General features: G+C 45.5%; 1 protein-coding gene across 2 annotated transcripts in view; it reads right to left on the reverse strand.

Moving 5' to 3' along the window:
* The window catches only part of PI4K2B (phosphatidylinositol 4-kinase type 2 beta), a 30,448-nt gene extending 23,009 nt beyond the window's left edge, over window positions 1–7,439 (reverse strand). The window contains exons 1-2 of one of the 2 annotated variants that reach the window (XM_075544472.1): window positions 7,000–7,439; window positions 924–1,078 (exon numbers count right to left, since the gene is read on the reverse strand). In XM_075544472.1, coding sequence (XP_075400587.1) covers window positions 924–1,078; window positions 7,000–7,306 — 462 coding nt within the window. In that variant the 5' untranslated portion in view covers window positions 7,307–7,439. Of the gene's footprint in view, window positions 1–923; window positions 1,079–6,086; window positions 6,159–6,999 lie in introns of those variants that run through there. The other variant, XM_075544473.1, reaches the window with a different exon arrangement.
* Window positions 7,440–19,703: the final 12,264 nt, after the last annotated feature.

The raw sequence follows: 19,703 nt of genomic DNA on the forward strand, positions 1-19,703 counted from the left end.
TCAAAAGGAAGGAATGAACTTTAGGCCAGACACTTGACTCTTACAAGTTACAGTGAGTCTGTAATGCAACAAAGTCTGTGGTGTCACTAGCACAAAGAGTTAGTAAGAACCCATAAAGAAACCCATCTTGGGAAAACCATGGGGAGACGTGGTATTCCCTACACACCAGGGGCTTCCCAAAGTTCAGGAACTACAGAGTTAAAAGCCGAAGGGATGTTTCCAGACTTTTTGGATATCTTTACGTCTCAAAACAAGATGATTTTGATTTTAGCAAATAAATGTGTATCAAGTGAGACCATCACAGTTTTGTCTGACCTCTGCAGGTGAGGGGTCACTCGGAAAGCACGAAAGAAGGGAATGCAGGTTATTACACAATTCTACTCTCTCTGGAACCAAGTCTCAGGTCAACCTCCTTTTTTTCTGCCTCCGAGCTAGATTTTGGCTCCTATTCAAAGGCCTTCTTCACATTTCAGACTGCCCAATGGCCTTCCCCTGGGGCAGCGCCAGGAAAACAAAACAAAAAATGTCCTAGGGCCGGATTCACCATTGCCAAAGCTCAGGGACTTTGGCAGTAAGAGTTTTGAAAGCTTAAACTTCCATGCGGGTTGGCCGGGATGGCTAGAAGCTGCTGCGGGCGGCAGTTCGAGAACACACACCAAGGTTTGCCCCATCCACAGCGAGCGGATTGCAAGTGAGCAACAAATGCTCTGTGCCAAAGATAAGATGACAGAACAAGTGAACTGGGACTTAAAAGAACTTGTTCTTTTTTCTAATCGGTACAGTGCCTTCGTCAAAAAACAAACCAACCCAGCAACAGAATGCTGACCCTCAGACCTGGAAAGTGGGCGCAATGGGACTTATGGGAAGACCTCGTCAGTGTGTACGCAAGCGTCAGTACAGCGGATGCTCTGTGATGTTCTCACCCTCTTTGGATCCTTCACAAAGTAACTTCCGCTTGACCCTTGATAGATTCTCTCTGGAAAAATGCCGCCTTCGATGGCTTGCTCAGCTTTCAGTACCACATCAGCAAATTCTGGATCATCCACGAATACATTCATCTCTGAAGTAATTTTACTTTCTGCGGGCAGAGGATCAACGTTAGGATAAAACAAGGGCGAGACGAGCGATGGAAGAATGCTGACCAGGAGGGTTTGACTCAGTTATTAGCACCAGGACATTACGGCATGGAAATCGGGACCAAGTATTCTCTGGGCGGCTTTGATCCTCTTACTTGTCCTTCCTCTCCTAACTCCACTCTCTCCCGAAGCGTCAAGGACGCGGCAGGAGCCCACTGTTGGCAGAAACAATCACAGAAATGTCTTTCCTTTCTTCATCCTCCTCCCGCCTCAGTCCTTACCAATGCCTGCAACCTCCCCATGTTTTGGGATTTCATGCACCCCAGTTCACTCCTTCTAGTACCAAGGTGAAATGTCTTCATCACCCGAGACCTCCCAAACAGCCATGTATACCCCTCTACCATGTTGTCACTGGTCTTCAGCAACTTCCTATCCTTCCTGCCCTTTTTGTTCTTGAGCTATGGTCCATCACCACACAACCTCCTGTTTCCTACCGACCATCTCAGTCCAAACTGCCTGCTTCTCTGCCTGCAACAGGGTCAGCTGAACGTGGCTAGAGAGCAGATACAACCATAACGCCTGGTCTTACTTTAAATCCATCACCACGACGCTCAGGTGCGCCCCTCATGCTGCCTAAGGATCACCTCGTGTGTAGACTCACTCTTTTGGAGAACTACCTCTTACTCCTTCCTATCAACCCCACCACCTCCTTCTCCCACTCTGCATTAGCAGGTGATCGAGCCCTCTACTTCATTAGGAAGAGAGAACCCCCAAAGAACTTTCCAGAGCCCCAAAGCACCGCATCTACCCACCCACCAGCAGCTGAACTGTAGCCTCTGCCTTCTGCCTATTACTGTAGCCCAAGGGGCCAGGGTTCAAGATCAACTCCTACCCTTGCAATGCTAGGCTCTCACCTTGAACTATTCTGGGGTACTTCTTAAGCAAGTTTACCCTGAACCTAGATTCACCTCTTGATGGGGTCACTTACAGCACTAGACAGACTTGCTGTAATTTTTCCCATCTTAAACTGCTCTCAAGCCCCACAATTCCCTCAGCTCTCGCCTGGCTTCACTGTCCCCTTTAAACAAGAAGGCCTCTAAAGAGTGGATGGTCACCATTCTCAATCTCTCTCCTCTTCTCTCTTAAATGCATGCCAATCTGGCTTCTGTCCCGAGCTCCTTGTTGAAACAGCCTGCGTCAACGAACAGTGAGCACCTCTCGCTGAATCCAGCCTCGGAGCTAATCTTCCTCTACCATAAGGCCATGCAGCCCTTCTGTATGGTTTTCTTCGTGTGGCGACCAGGTTGTCCCTTCTCCAAGACTTTCTTCCTTCTCCATGGCCCCTCTTTTACACACTCCTGTTCACCTTCGGGGCTTCTTCACTCTGGAAGACTTCAGGTTCAGTTCATAGCTCTCTTCGTTAGCAACACCGATGGTACCTCATTTGATATCTCCAGCATGGACTTCTTCTGCCCACTGTACTCAATAACTCCACTTCAGTAACTTCCCCTATGCAAAACCAAACTCCCGTTTCCCTGAGAGCTCCCATCCCCATGCTTCTCTGCTTCAGTGACAGGCAACTTCAAATTCTCCACGTGCTCAGACCATCACTCATGGCCTCCTCTCACTCCCTAGGGTCACCTGATGTTCTCCGCTCACGGAAACCCAAGCCTTTATGATAGCGCCACTCCTCCTGCCAAAGTTTATTCCCAATCTCTCCTAACCAGTGGACGTCGAGTGGATTCAAACTCAGGGTGATTCCTTGTGGCTCAGAGGACACCTATACTCCGTAGGGTTTTCGATGACTGACATTTCAGAAGTTAGTTACCAGGCCTTTCTTCTGAGGTGTCTGTTGTTGTTGTTGTTGTTAGGTGCTGCTGCGTCAATTCTGTCTCAAAGCGGCTCTATGTACAACAGCACAAACTACTGCCCGGTCCTGTGCCAGCCTCACAATGATGCCTATGTCTGAGCCCAGCGATGGAGCCCTCGGAGGTAACTCAGAGTGAACTCAAAGCACAAAGCACGATTAGCAATTGAGACTGGAATCACCTGTACCACCATGGACACCTTGGGACACACTACAAGCCAACCCACTGCTACCGAGTCGATTGCTACATACAGCAACCCTACATGGGATTTCTGAGGTTTTGTAATTTTCAAAAAGTTTTATTGGCATATACTTCAAATACCACATGCTATAATTGTTTAACCATATTAAGATTTGTGCAATGACAACACAATTTCAGAACATTTCCTTCTCATATTCATTCTTAGCTCTCATTCTCCCCCATCGGTCCCTGCCATGCGCCTGTCCAGTTCCTGTCTCTATAGCTCTACCTATCCTGGATTTTACATACAGAAAAATCATACAAAACACAAACACACAAAACAAACAAACACCAACAAAACCAACAGCAAAGGCTGGACAAGACAGCCTCATTTTTCACCCTCAGAGTGGCTGGTGGGTTTGAACACTGTCCTTCTGGCTGGCATACTCGTGCTCTGAATACTTAATTCCCTGCAACCCAAATCAGATGAGAACTGGGCCAGTAAAATAAGCCAGGGCGCTCCTCAACCTCTTTCTTCATTTCGTCCCTGAATGAGTGTCTCTAGTAACTACTCCAGGAAAGATCGGAAGAGCAGTGCCTAAGTGGACACTCCCTGAAGTGGCCCTGCCTCACTCGAGGTGTGCTACAGCTGACCTCCGAGAAGCTTGCCTGTCGAGGTTCGGTTTCCAATAGCTCAGACGTGTGCTAAGCTACCCCTGCCCTCCCTCGCTCGTTAAAATGATTATAGTCCCCTTTAAGGAAGAAACTATGGAGTCTTGATTTGTCGCTTGTCATTCCAATTATATCCAGGGGAGAATCTCACCTCTGCCCCAATGTTCTCCTTGCAGCCTCACCTGAGGAAGGACGTTCTCCTCAAGTGCCAGAAACAAGTCCAGCTCCTCACTCGTCAGGTGTCCAGCTCCTCCTCTGGACCTTTGCCCATGTTGCTGCCACGTGTAATACCATCTTCCTTGCCAAGGCTCCTTCTTACTCATTCTTCACCTCTACTGGCTCATCTACAATGCCACCGCAGAACAAGCTCAGCACCAGCAGGGCAGAGGCCTGGGCTGGGTTTGCTGGTGAATCCCACGACATGCCTGGGTGCTTCCCCCAGTATGTTTCTTCTTAGAAGGCACAGACCATCCCTTTAACCATGCTTGTTAAGGGTTATTACAGATTCTTCTAAAAACGGACAGAGCATGGGCCAGTCGGCACACTCACGTGGCAAGTTGTCATGTTGAACACATGACATGCTCTCTCCCTCACCTGACGAAAGAAACTCCATCTTACCCATCTTGGGTTATGCAGTGCTCAGAATATCTTCTAGAACAGGGGTGTCAAACTCACTTAAAATGAGCAACTTTGATTTTGTGATTTTACTCGCCTTCAGTAGTTAAAGGGTTAAGAGGGAATTGTGTGTACGGTATTGCCTCAATCTCCCCTAAGCGCTATTTTCTTCATATCAATTTTTTCTATTTTCATTTTATTTCAGAGCATTGTGGGCCACAAAAAATTACCACTGCGGCCCTTGGGCCAGTTTGACATCCCTGTTCTAGAAAAGTAAGTTCTCATCTGTGTGTCAAACTAAGCCCTGCTTCCTGGGATGGGGTGCTTATTCACCCTTTGGGTATCAAACTGGATGCGGCTTCTGCTGCTCCTTCTGCAGAGCCCAGAGTGGACTGTCACAAGTGGGACAGGCCCTTCCCATGGCCTTTAGGGCACAGCTCCAAGTCCCCACAGCACCCTGAGCATTCCCTACTCCAACAAAACAAAAACCCCAAAAGACTCACTGCCATCGAGTCAATTCTGACTCCTGGCAACCATATAGCACAGGGTAGAACTGGCCCTGTGGCTGTCCAAGACTGGAACTCTTCACGGGACTGCTGGTTCTGAACTGCTGACCTCATGGTTAGCAGCCCAGTGCTTAACCACCGTGCCACCAGGACTCTAAAAACAACTAATTCTAATGGATGGCTTCCTCTTATAGGCTACTTGGGGGCAGGGCTATGGGCTGGGCATCCACTTGATATATAATCATCCCCACTGCCCCAGTGCCTCAATTCCCACCAGCAAGCACTCAAGTACATGACGAGGGCCAGAAATAACTAGAAGTCGAAGCATAGCAAGAGTCCAGCTGCTGGTTTAGGAACCCTCCCCTGTGCCCCACCGGTCATGATTCCCCCAAAGCTCCATTCTGGAGGATGGCTAAGGCGCCACACAGAGCACTTGTTGTTAGGTGCCATCGAGCTGGTTCTGACTCCTAGTGACCCCAGGTACAACAGAGCAAAACACTGAACACTTCCCCATCTAATATCCTCCTCTCCGTTAACCCAGGTAACCAGTGTCTTGAAGACAGATCTAGCAATACTGAGGGCAGCCCTGTTGGAATGACTTCGACTGAAAGAGACCCTGAGAATGTTCAAACAACCACTGCTCCAAAGTCAATCTCAGAGGTGTGACAGGTTGCCCTTGGTCAATTCAGCTAGGTTCAAATGACCAGTTTAACTTGGACACAATGGCTGTCTTGCCCTCAAAAGAACTAGCTGCTCAGCCACCGTACCTCAGTAGCCTGCCCATCCTGTGCCCTGGTGGCCTCAAGTTCCCGGGCATGCATTTCATGAGCGGGCATCAACAAGTTGGTGGAAGAATTCCAGCATCTTTTAACCTCATTTTTCCATGAACTTTTTGAAGCCCCCCTATCTGTATTCTTGTCCTAACCTCTATCTTATTTCACTGTCCTTTTTTTTTTTTTTAATCTTAACAACCCATCATCAATGAGAAGGATGGACAAAGTGGCTGCAACAAAGGGTTCAAACATAAGAACAATTGTGAGGATGGCGCAGGACTGGGCAGTTTTGTTCTGGTCGGGAGTTGGAACTGACTGGCCAGCACCAGACAATTTTCCTTTTTGTCTTATCTTTCTTCCCTTGAATATAATTTCATGTGCACCTGTCTAGCTCACCTGCTGAGTAGGTGTCCATGGTCCAAACACACATGTCCATCTCCAGCTGGGTTTCTTTAAACCAAATGAACAAACACTCAGGACTGCAGTTGCAAGCCAACATCATTTCAGCTGAATGCTTTCTATCCTCCTGCTTAATAATGAAGTAAAGCATTCTAAGTGTAACAAGCGAGGTGACACTAGAAAAAAGGGGGTGGGGTGGGCTGGAGAGTAAGCAAGCCCTTTGCAGGAGAGGGAACAGGCGATTGCGAAGTGCCAAGTCGGTGCTGACCCATTGCGACACGCACAACAGAACGAAGGGCTGCCCGGTAGCACGCCATCCGTATGTGGTTCTCATGTTTGAGCCCCCAGTTGTGGCCACTGTGTTCGCCCATCTCGTAGCGGGTCTGCCTCAGTTTCGCGGGCCCTCCCCTTTCCCAAGCGCAACAGGGTCAGGAAGTCCGTGCTTCTGCCCCCTCTGGCTAACGTCATAATAACATTTCACAGAAAAAGTTTTTGAAAGGGGTCCCAGCAGCAACCCCTGCGGTTAACATCTCCCGCCTGACATTCACCACCTTGCAAATTTAGAAACCTTCTGGAGTCGGGGGCTCTGGCGACGAAGCCCACCTGTGCCACCAACCTGGGTCGTTTGGAAAGGTAAGCGCCCGGCAGGGTCGATTCCGGAAAGTTTAGCCTCGCTTGGGCGAGGAGGCAGAATAGATCAGCGTTTACACACAGGTCTTAGCGGAAGCAGTCTGCAGCCCCAAGACCCCCGGGATCGCAAGGGGGAAAGGTGCCGAGAAACGGGGGCGCCGGAGAGAGGTGCAAGGCATGGCGGTCCCGGCAGCATTTCCGAGCGGGCAAGCGCCAGTGTCCGCCGGGGGAGGCGGGAGAGGGCGCGGGCGGCGGGGCGCGCAAGGAGAGCCGGCTTCACCTGAGCTCGCGAACTTGCAGCTGGTGGACGAGCTCCTCCCGGAAGTGCCCAGCTTGGTGGAGGGGCGGTGGGTGGCCCCACTAGGCAGGGAGACCAGTCTTGGGTGGGCGGCCTTGCCCGGGGAGACACTGTGCTCCGATCTCGGGGGCTGCAGCAGCCGCACGGCATTGCCCGGGGTCTGTTTCCGCTTCTGGGCCCAGGCGACGCGGGGCAGCAGCGGCTCCCGCTCCTCGTCGTCCTCCTCCTCCTCCTCGGGGCTCCCGCTGCCCGCCGCCGCCCGCTGCCCGGGCTCGGAGGGCTCCGCCATGGTCTCCGCTCTCTGGTTCCCTCGGGAAACCGCCTCAGGCGCGGGAGGGGCCCGGACCTGGCCGGGGCATGGCTGGACTCTAGGGGCGTCGGAGACCGGACGGACAGATCCGGGGGAAGCCACCTCGCCGGCGTTCGGCCTGCCCCTCAGCCCGCCCCTCAGCCGCCCCTCAGCCCGCCCCTCAGCCCGCCCCTCAGCCCGCCCGGCAGTTGCCCCGCCCCTCAGCCCGCCCCGCCCCTCAGGGGCCTCGCCCCTCCAGTCAGCGCGGACTTCGCGCCTGCGCGGAAAAGCAGAGCGGCGGGGGCGTGTCGGGGGCGTGGCGGGGGCGTGGCGCGGACAGCGAGGCGGGGCCTCCACTTGCTAACCTAGCTCTCCGAAGCAATGAGCGCAGAGTTGTAGTTCTAGCGCAGAGTTGTAGTTCTACCACCGACCTTCGCCTCTGACTCTTGCCTCTGACTCTTGCCGTGAGTTCGCTCATAAAGCTGTACCCGAGGTTTGGTGGCGTAGTGTTTACGGGGTGGGAGGCTAACTACAAGGTCAGCAGTTCGAAACCACTAGTTGAATGAGGCTTTCTACTTCTGTCAGTTTGTGGCTTGTGAACGGCGGTGATGCTGGAAGCAAATTCCAGCCGGGTCACCCACAGTCGAAGGCTTTCAGGTGAGCTTCCAGATGAAGAACAGGTAAGGAAAAATGACTGCCCACTTTGGAGGAAGAAGCGGCTGGAAACCTTCGACACAGCTTCAGAACATTGTCAGATACTGAAGGCCCCATGAATGGAAGCAGAACTTGGCTCAAAGGACACTGGAAATGTGACCGAAGTGGAGCTGATTTCTCGGAGAACAGTCAAGCACTTGACTTGAACTGGGTAACACCTGTGAGACGGGAGCCTGTGGGACCTTCATTTGCTGATGGGGCACGACTCAGTAAGGAGAAACAGCTGTAAAAATCTGATAATGATTTGAACTTGGAATGTTCTAAGTCTGAATCTAGGAAAATTGGAAGTGGTCAAAAATGAAATAGAACACCTAAAGATGGATGTCTTAGGCATTAGTGAGCTTCAATGGACTGGCCATTTTGAATCAGAAAATCTTATGATTTACTGTGCTTGGGATAGCAAATTCAAGAGGAATGGCGTTGCATTCATTGTCAAAAAGGGCATTACAAAACCAGTCATAGAGTATGATGCTGTCTCTGAAAGGATTATATCTATCTGCCTTCAAGGAAATCCAATCAATACAACTATCATTCAAATGTATGCACCAACCCTAAAAGTTTGTGAAAAAGAAATTGAAGAATTCTACCAATAACTTCAGTTGGAAATTGATTAAACATGCAATCAAGATGCATTGATAAGAATTGATGATTGGAATGCAAAAGTTGGAAACAAAGGGGAAGGAACCGTAGTTGGAAAATATGGACTTGATAGAAAAGAAGATGGAGATCACATGATAGAATTTTGCAAGACAAGCAATTTGTTGATAGCAAATCTGTTTTCTTTTTTCCCCAACACATGGACTTCTCCAAATGGAATACCCAGAATAAAATCAACTACATCTGTGGGAAGAGGCAGCTAAAACCAGGCAGGGGTTTTAGCAGACCTAAAAACAGACCTTCAATTGCTCATGTGTAAATTCGGGATAAAACTGAGAAAAATGAAAGCAAGTCCATAAAATCCTTGAGTATAGCCCACAGGAAGTTCAAGAACAGATTATCTGCATTGAACACTAGTGACAAAAGACGTGATGAGCTGTGGGAATACATCAAGAATATCATTCATAAAGAAATTAAAATGACATTAAAAAGGTAAGAAAGAAAAGAATCAAAGTGGATGCCAGAAGAGACTCTGAAGCTTGCCATTAGGTACAGAGTAGCTAAAGCAAATGGAAGAAATGAAGTCAAAGAGCTGAATAGGAAATTTCAAATGGCAGCTTGAAAAGACAAAGCCAAATATCGCGAAATATGCAAAGACCTGGAATTAGAAAAACAAATGGGAAGAATGTGCATCTGAAATGGAACGAACTGAGAGGAAAAAAGTCAAGCCTCGAGTTGCAATAATGTAAGCTTCTATGGGTACATATTGAATGATGCAGGAAGCATCAGAAGAAGATGGAAAGAATCCACACAGTCACCGTCCCCAAAAGAACCACTTGACATTTCACCATTTCAGGAGGTAGTAAATGAACAAGAACCAGTGGTGCTGAAGGAGGAAGTTTAAACCGCACTGAAAACATTAGCTAAAAACAGGGCTCCAGGAATGGATGGAATACCAACTCCAATGTCTCAACAGGCTGATGACACTTGTTTATGACAGGAAATTTGGAAGACAGCTGTTTGGACAAATATTCTGAGCATGTTCTTCCTTTTTTTTGGTTTTCTAAGTCCTGATCTTGGCACATTTCATTATAATACGTTGTCTTTTAGAGATGCCCTCAACATTTGTTTCTATTCAGCAATTTTACTTCGCGTTATTTTCTCTTGCTACTGGACACTCCAGAGCAAGTTTCAGAGTCTCTTCTGACATCCACTTTGATCTTTTCTTTCTCGTCTTTTTAATGATCTTTTGCTTTCTCCGTGAATGATGTTCTTCATGTCTTCCCACAACTCATCAGGTCTTCAGTCCTTAAGTTCAGTGCTTCAAATCTGTTCATGAGATGTTCTCAAAATTCAGGTGGGATAGACTCATGGTCCTGTTTTGGTTCTTGTGGACTTGTTTTGATTTTCTTCAAATTCAACCTGAATTTATAAGAGTAATTGTTTTACTGCTGATATTGAGTTTCTCCATTGTCTCTTCCCACAGACATATTCAATTTAATTGTTGTGTATTCCGTCTGGAGAAGTCAGATGCCTTTTATGTTGTTGGAAAAAGTGTTTGCGATGAAGAAGTCATTGGTCTTGTAGAATTGTACCATGTAATCTCCAGCTTTGTTTCTGTAACTAAGGCTGAATTTTCCAACAACTGTTTCTTCCTCTTTGTTTCTAACTTTTGCATCTCAATCACCAATAATTATACTCCTGGTAAACACACGTGGGATTAATTGAAGGGCGGAGAGATAAATGGCTAGGCGAGCCTTTCTGGTCTCTTGCTCTTTGATCATCGAACCAGTGTGCGGCTGCCTTGCTTGTTTTGTGCCTCAATTTACAGGCTACACTACCTGTGGGACGCATAGCCTGTGGACTATGTCGCTGTAATTTGAGGTCCCTTTAAGACCACACGATTGGAATGTACATCTCTGGAGCTGAGGACTGACTGTTAGTGACCTGGCTGACTGTTGGTGACCTGCCTTGCTGTTTGCTGCCTGTGCCGGGATAGCCTGAATTGCTCTATAGAGGACTATCTGGTGGCCCTCAAGACTTGAAGGACTGCCAGTGTCTCACAACTGTCTTAACACATTTGAATTGTACTGAGCCATTTTACTGCTTTATAATTTAACTGTTTATTTCTTGTGTTTATCTAGCTAGCTATATAACTGCTTTATAATTTAACTGTTTATTGTGTTGTATATCTATCTATATAAATATATATGTATATGTATAATTACTAGCAATCTGGTCCTGTCTCTCTAGAGAACCCTGTCTAACACAATTATCAATGCGTCTTGACTGTAAGATTGATCGATTTCCGTTTAAAGACATTGGTAAAATGCTTCAGTTTCTTCCTTGCTAGCTTTTGTAGTTGGTACCTACATTTGAATAATAGTTGTATTGACTGGTTTGTGTGGATAGATACTTAGCCTATCACAGACGCATTGTACTTTAAGATAGATGCTGAAATGTCCTTTTTGAGGATGAATGGGATGCCATTTTTCTTGAATTTGTCATTCTCAGCTAAGTAAATCATATGATTTTCTGATTCAAAAGGTCCAATACCACTTCCTTTCAGCTCACTAATGCCTAGGCTATAGATCTTCAGACATTCTATTTCCCTTTTGGCGACTTCTAGTCGTCCTAGATTCATACTCTGTACATTCCAGCTGCTGCTTCTCACCTCGAGTTGTGCCCCATCAGCCAATGAAGACCTGGAAGGCTTTACTCCATTCAGGTCGTTTTGGTCCCTCCTTTGACAAGGCAGCTCTTCTTCAGTCAGATCTGAGGGCCTTCCAACCTGAGAGGCTCATCTTCTCACACCGTCTCTGACAGTGTGATGCTGCTATTCATGAAGCTTCCATGATCTAGCAGTGTTCCATAGCTCTCCATACAGTCTTCAGTGGCCAATTCCTCAGAAGTCGGCAGCCTATTCCTTCTTCATATAGAGACCTTAAAAGAGTATATTGTTCAAGGTAGACATTCTTTGCTGGTCAATCTAATCAATTGTTTGGCTGAACTTTTAAAAAAATCAACCAATAAATTTATTGGGGGCTCTTATAACAATCCATACGTCATTTGTGTCAAGCACATTTGTACATATGTTGCTATCATCATTTTCAAAATATTTTCTTTCTGTTTGCACCCTTGGTGTCGGCACCTCTTTTTCCTCCCTCCCCCACCCTCCCATCCTCGTGGACCCCCCGATAAACTATAAATTATTATTTTCATATCTTACACCATACTCTGTCTCCCTTCACCCACGTTTCTGTTGTTCATCACCCACTGGGGTGAGAGCGAGGGGGTTTATACATCTGTCATTGTAGTTGGTTCCCCGTTTCTCTCCCTCCTACCCCCACCTTTCCCCTACCCTCATGGTGTCACTACTCCCATTACTGAACCGTAGGGGTTTATCTGTCCTGGATTCTGTCATAGTATGACAAACTGACAAACAAGTAGAATGCTTCCCCCTTAATCAAGTCATAGCCTGATACCATTGAAAGGATGCTTATCAGAGATGTAGTCAATTTGATACATTCATTGACTCCGGGGAAGCTTGCTCACTTCTTTTTGCTGGTCCAAATCCTGCATCTGACTCACTGACCTGCCAAATCCAGGAGCCACTAGCTGGCCAAATTCCAGGACAATTCCTTTACTCTGCAACCACATGCCTGACTTGCTGACTCTTTTCATCTTGCTGCTTCTCGGTTCATCAGCCCTGGTAGCTATGCAAGTCAGGAAAAGCTTCCAGCTTCACACCTGACCCACAGACTTGAACCACACTAAATTTACCCACTTCTACAACTGTCTGAGCCATTTTCTTGATATGAATTTCTTTCTTTATGTACACATAGAAGCTTTACTAAGAACACAGCCTACTATAGGCAGCAAGGGAGGAATGCTTGGCTCAATTGTTTGCTCGTGAGAAGACCTGGCATTGAAAGGAAATAGTAAGTCACCAGGGTTCAATTTGCTGACATGGGCTTAGCCTAAATGACTCTGTCTTGGGCCTCATCTTGTCAGATTGACAGCAGGAAATGGAACTTCTCCCGAAATCCAACTTCCCAGACTCAGGCTAGGGCAACCTTGCAGTCCGCCCTTAGAAAATTATCAACTTCAGGCATACTTTGCTAATTCCTGTATGCTACCTGTTGATGATGAAGCTGAACTTCTTGATTCCCATGGCAAAGGAAGACTGCACCTTGACAGTGCATGGCAGTCTCTCAAGAGGGGACGGGGAGGCCAGAACGGGTTGAGATTGAGAGTTCAGGTTGTGCTGGGTCTTTCCATGTGGGACCTGGTTTAGGCCTGAGTTAGGTTCATGAGGTAATGATGAAGGATCAGGAGAAGCAATAAGGCCAGGATTTTTGAAGCAAGGCATTCAAAGAAACGTCGAGTGCAAACTGTCCAGACATATTGAAGTTTCTAGAAGTTTCTGCAATAAGTATCAAGCTATTTGCCACAGGAAGAATCTTCTAGCTAATGAAGGCAATAGAATAGTAAAGTCGTGCTAAGATAGCCAGCTGTAGGGCAATAACTAGTTTCCCTACTCAGAAAGTATGTGTACTTAAAAATGCAGCTGATTCTTTCATTTAGCCACTCCATATTTTGCTAGCAAAAATTTAAGATAATTTATAGCTGAAGTTTCCAAGAAAAAAATGAATAGCAGTGTGGCCCAAGGACAGGCATGGTGTGTAAAAGGTGCTTTGCAGCCAGTTTTGAAGTTCAAACCAATGCACGTGTCCAGCCCAGACTTCCATATTGCTCTGTGAGTAATAAACGAAGTGCTATCACAACCCTGGGACCTTTGGAAGGAAAAAAAAAATCACAATCTTATCCTCTAAAGCGGGTTGTTGGGTCAGGGAGGGGAGGAAGAGTTTAAAGTGGAGCTGATATGAAAGAGTTCAAGAAGAAAGAAAATGTTTTGAAATGGACAATGGCAGGGATTGTACAATTATGTTTGATCTAATTGAATCTGGATTGTTATCATATCTGTAAGTGCTCCCAATAAAATGATAAATTAAAAAAATATAAAATAAAGATGGTTGTTGCTGGAGTTCACTGCTGTCCTGCTGGCTCTTACTCAATACCCTTGGCAGCAGCGTTTTATGAACACAAGCATGCTCACCACGCAGGTACTCCTATGGAGAAGCAGGCAGAACTGGTAAGAAGCTCCACCTTCTTTTCTCCAAACCATCACTCCCAAGGCACTCCCTTATCCTCTCTGCAAATTCAAACTCACTGCCCTCGAGTCGATGCCAACTCAAAGGGACCCTATAGCACAGGGTAGAATGGCTCCTGTGGGTTTCCGAGACTAACTCTTTACAGAAGTAGAAAGCCTCTCCCTCAGAGTGGCTGGTGGTTTTGAACTGCTGGCCTTGAGATCAGTAGCCTGACATGTAATTACTATGCCACCAAGGCTCTGCCCCTGCTTCTCTACTGGATTGAAAATTTAAGGGCTACACAAAACTCAGACAGAACTCACAGACAATACTTACAACTATGGGGTGTATTAGGGAAGTTAGGGGGTTACAAGTCAGGGTCAGAAATCCTTAGGATATAGTTCCTCTACTCAGGAGAACGTCTTAGCTGTGCAGGTGTAATTTTCCTCTGGCCCTTGGCTTCTCAGCTATGTGGCTTCTTGGGTTCTGCCCTGCTTAGGCAATGTTATAAAGCCCCGTTAGTGCTGCCGAAAAATATACAGAGGGTATGTCACTGTGCCATAAGTCTCAGACGGAAAGGGCTTGGTTCTCACTCTGTGGGAGGTATGTATAGCTCCCCCAATTAAGTGTCTGGAGGCACTCCACTCCCCAAGCAAGCCTCAACTTTTCTGGAAGTACTCAGCTTTTCTTGCTTCGTGGGCCAGAAAGCCCACTGCTCTGTTTTGTGGTGTGTCTTGGTTCTGCTCCCAATTCCCCACCATATATGCATCCGGTTCACAGCACTCTGTCTCCTGCATTGGGGACATTGAGCACACAAGGATCTCAGGATCCCAAGGATGTGTTGCACCCTGGGCTTTTTTTCCTTGATGGTAGTGAGATCTCCCGCTTCCGCTTCTGAGATGGCTCATTTCATTACTGCAGTGGATGGCACAAATGACCAGCCCTCCTTTGAGAGTTCCATACCCCTATTTGTGTGTCTCCACTCAGCCATTTGGTGGGAATTACACAGACTATGACTAGAAGAGCCATAGCTATAAGGTACAGCACCACAGGGCCAAATCTGCACAGCCACCCTCCAGCTCGTAGTCGCTCATTTTTCTAGAGTAATGGTTTTCAGGGTTGATGTGTGAGCCCCACAATGAGTTTAAAAAGATAGAGGCTGGGTTTTATTTTCAGGGACCATCTCAGGATGGAGTTAGGAAAGACAAAGCAGATGCCCTCTTCCAAATCTTAGCTGGAGACAAGACGAGATTCTCAGGGTGCAAGGCTGTCATGTTGTTAAAGGTACATGTACCTAATTAAAATGCAGTGGCATTTTTTTTCATGGATGAGCTGAATTTTCAGTTTGTGCACTTTTATACTATTTTTACTTTCAAGAAACAGTTTTTAGATACCTTAGTTGTCGAGAAGCCCATGAGGCTCCCATGATTGCTAACATGACTTGCACTTGAGACTCACCCAAAGGTTGTTAGTTCAAACAGCACCTATAGCACGGTAGAAGCAAGACCTGACAATGTGTTTCCATTGACAGGACAGTGAAAAAACCTCTATGGAACAATTCTACTGGGTCGCACCAGGGGTCATCATACATTGGAATTAATTTAATGGAATTAAAAATATATACCGAGAGATCCCATATTTTATGCTAATGAGGTAAGCATTTTGTTTTGTATTGTTTCCAAGATAGCCTTCCTTTTAAGTGCCTTAGAGCTAATTTTTATTTTACATGTTGATTTGGGAAAGAACTTTAACATAGCACTACTCCTAAAATGCCAAGGGTCAGCACAGCTGACAAAAGCCATAGTATGTGTGTATTCTTTGTATAGTTGTGTACAGGAGTTTAATAGCCGCCCCCATGAAAGGTCCACTGCACAGGGATCTTGGGTCCAGAGGACACACTCCACTCCTGGCTTTTGCTGGTCATCAGATCCCCTCGCCTTGCATTTCAATTATTTCAACAGGCTAACTGTGCTTTCGTCTCTAAATGTTGGCTTCATTCCAGACACAAGATAATTCTAGTGTAGAGACTGGATTAACATACCCCTGTCAATCTTGTAATTTCTTTGAGATTCTAACTTGTCTGGTTACCTGTAGTAATTAGTGAGAAAGCAATGAAAGGAAAGACACACCTGTGGTTTAGCAGGAACGCGGAGAATTCTGGGACATTGTATCTCGCTCTAGCTCAACTGGTTTGGTTGGCTGGCAGGTGTGTTGAAAGAGGAAATTCCCAAAGCCCAGGGCAGACAGAAAGAAAGAAGTCTGGGCCTACAGAGGGCTGGGAAGGCAAGGAGGGCTGATCCCCTGAAATGGATGTTTACATCCTGTTGCTTGTCATGTCAATTCCAACTCAGGGCAACTCTAGGTGCATCAGAGTAGAAACTGTCCACTACAGAGTAGAATGGCCTTCTATAGAGAGAATGGAAACTAGGATTTCAATGGCTGGTTTTTCCGAAGTAGATCACCAGGAAGGATATACCACAAATGCATATGTCCATCGCACAATTTCTGCATGTTCGACTCACTGTCATTGATTACTTTCTTCAAATTGTACAGAACAAGCAAGGCAGCAGCACACTGGTCCGATGATCAAAGAGCAAGAGACCAGAAAGGCGAGGCTTGCTGAGCCATTTATCGCTCTGTCTTTCAATTAATCCCATATGTGTTGATCAGCCAGGTTGGCACAATAAACTAACTACCTCAATGTATAAAAAAGAGCTTTATATCAAAGAATAATTTCATATTAAGAAAACATACCAACCCAGTCCATAAGTCTAATATTGGTCCATATGTCTGATATGAGTCCACAACTCTTTCCTCAACTCAACCAGCACATGCAATGATGCAAAATGCAGGAGGATCACAGAGTAGTGGTGGTGGTAGAATCTCCAGGGCTCTCGCAGGTCTCAGCGTGGCTTGTCAACAGGAAGGTGAAAGCCAAAAGAGCGAGAGGCCAGCCTCCAGAGAGCCATTTATCTTAGTCACTCTTCAGTCAAGCTTCGACCTAATTGACAGGCTAAACTCCACCCCTTCATTATTAAGACCCTCAAGTTGACATGAGATTGTATAACTACCACACTCATAAAGGGAAGAGTGGGCACCTTCCTCTGTGAGAAGACCTGGGAGTGTGCCAGCATAATTGTTTCTGCTTCTGAATTAGACTTTTCGGCTCTGACACAGATTAAAAACAAAAACAAAAAACAGAGAAAACTCACATGCTGATAGCAATTTTGAGCTTTGATCTCAAAGTAAATATTAGTCGATAAATGAGATACAGCAGAACATCCAAAGTACAATTGTTCTTGCTAGTAAGAACTTTGCAAATGGTATATCTACATATACAGAACTTCCATAGTGATTTAATCTAGTCATACTTCCATTGATCGATTTCTCACCTTATTGATTCGACTTCTGCAATATTGCTTAAATTCACCCATTCTATGTCCTCACTAGTACCCTCCCATCCAAGTCGTCATCTTTGATTAGGCTACCTCAACGATCTCCCAACTGCACTCTTACTTTCACTGTGGTTTTCTCTTACAGGTTGATTCATTAACAGAATTTCCAAAATAATCACATTCACGTCTGTATTGGACAGGGTTCTCTAGAGAGACAAACCAGATTGCTAGTAATTATATATAAATATATTTATAAAGATAGATATATAATTCAAGAAATAAACCGTTAAATTATATACAGATAGATAATACAAGAAATTAACAGTTAAATTATAAAGCAGTGAGACACTAGCAGTCCTTCAAGGCTTGAGAGCTGCCAGTTGCCAGTCCCCTACTGTAGAGAGAGCTGGGCTATATATACCCAGGCAGCAAACAGCAAGGCAGGTCCCCAACTGTCATCAACTGTCAGTCCCCAGCTCCAGAGATGAACATTCCAATCGTGTGGGATTAAAGGGACCTCAACTTACAGCGACACAGTCCACAGGCTAGGCATCCCACAGGTAGTGTACCACTTTAAACTGAGACACAGAACAACCAAGGTGAGGCTCACCCAGCCATTTATCCCTCTGCCCTTCAGTTAATCCTACTTGTGTTTATCGGCCAGGCTGGCACAATAAACTATAGCAACAGCCTAGCCCCAAGTATCAATACAAAGTAAGAAAAATAGCATTGCTACAAAATCATAGACCCCTGTACTAAACCAAATATCAAAAAGTGAAGCTATTGTGTCTCATCATATAATCCACTTGGTTGCTGCTGTTAGGTGTTATCTAGTTGGTTCCAACTCATAGAAACCCAATGTATAACAACAATGTATAACAACAGTCTTGCTCCAGCCTCACAATTTTTCCTACATTTGAGCCCTATGATGTAGCCACTGTATCAGTCCATCTCCTTGAAGGCTTTCCACTTTTTTGATACCCCTCCACTTTCCCAAACATGATGTCCTTTTCCAGGGACTGGTCTCTCCTGACAATATATCCAAAGTACATAAGATGAAGTCTTGCCATCCTTGCCTCTAAGAAGCACTCTGGCCATACTTCTTGCAAGACAGATGTTTGTTTCTTTAGCATTCCATAGTATTTTCAATATTCTTCATAGTACCAGAATGCAAATGCATCTCTTCTTCTTCAATTACCTAATTCAATGTCCAACTTTCACATGCATATGAGGCAATGGAAAATACTACGGCTTGAGATAGGTGCATCTTAATCCTCAAAGTAATCAATACTCTGACAAGGTCTTATGTAGCAGATTTGCCTAATGCAACACGTCTTTTTAATCTATTTACTGCTGCTTCCATGAGCACTCATGGTTGATCCAAGCAAGACACAATCCTTGACGACTTCAACTTTTTCTCCATTTATCATGATGTTTCCTATTAGTCCAGTTGTGAGGATTGGGGTCTTATTTACATTGAGTAATAATCCATACTGAAGGCTCCAAACCTTGATCTTCATCAGCAAGTGTTTCAATTCCTCCTGACTTTCAGCAAGCAAGGTTGTGCCATTTGCTTATTGAAGGTTGTTAATAAGCCTTCCTCTTCTTCATATAATAAGCCGCACTCTTCTTCATATAATCCAGCTGCTCTGACGATTCGCTCAGCACACAGACGGAATCTGTATGGTGAGAGGATATAACCTGACACACACCTTTCCTGATTTTAAACCATGCAGTATTCCCTTGATCTGCTCCCACGACTGCCTATTGATTCATGTGCATGTTCCTCATGAGCACAATGAAGTGTTCTGGAATTCCCATTCTTCTTAAAGTTATGGCATAGTTTGCTATGAGTCAATGGTTGAATGCCTTGGTATAGTCAATAAAACACAAGTAAACATCTTCCTGGTATTCTCTGCTTTCAGCCACGGTCCATCTGACATCAACACTGATTTCGCTTGTTCCACATCCTCTTCTGAAGCCAGTCTGAATCTCTGGCAGCTCCCTGTCAATGTACTGCAGTAACCATTGTTGGACGATCTTCAGCAAAATTTTACTTACATATGATATCAATGATATTGCTCTATAATTTTAGCATTCTGTTGAGTCACCTTTCTGTGAAATGATACAAATATGAATCTCTTTCAGTCAGTTGGCCAAGTAGTTGTCTTCAAGTCAGTGGACCCAATTTCCTGGCATAGATGAGTAAATACTTCTAGTACTTCATCATCTTGTGGAAACATTTCAAATTTTATTCCATCAGCTCCTGGGGACTTGTTTATAGCTAACGTTTTTAGTGCAACTCAAACTTCTTCCTTTGGCACCATTGGTTCTTTTTGTTTGTTTGTTTGTTTTTATTTAAATTTATTTATTTTTTTTAAACAATTTATTAGGGGCTCATACAACTCTTATCACAGTCCATACATATACATACATCAATTGTATAAAGCACATCCATACATTCCCTGCCCCAATCATTCTCAAGGCATTTGCTCTCCACTTAAGCCCTTTGCATCAGGTCCTCTTTTTTTCCCCCTC

The sequence above is a fragment of the Tenrec ecaudatus genome, chromosome 3 (assembly GCF_050624435.1).
Source record: "Tenrec ecaudatus isolate mTenEca1 chromosome 3, mTenEca1.hap1, whole genome shotgun sequence".
NCBI lineage: Eukaryota > Metazoa > Chordata > Mammalia > Afrosoricida > Tenrecidae > Tenrec > Tenrec ecaudatus.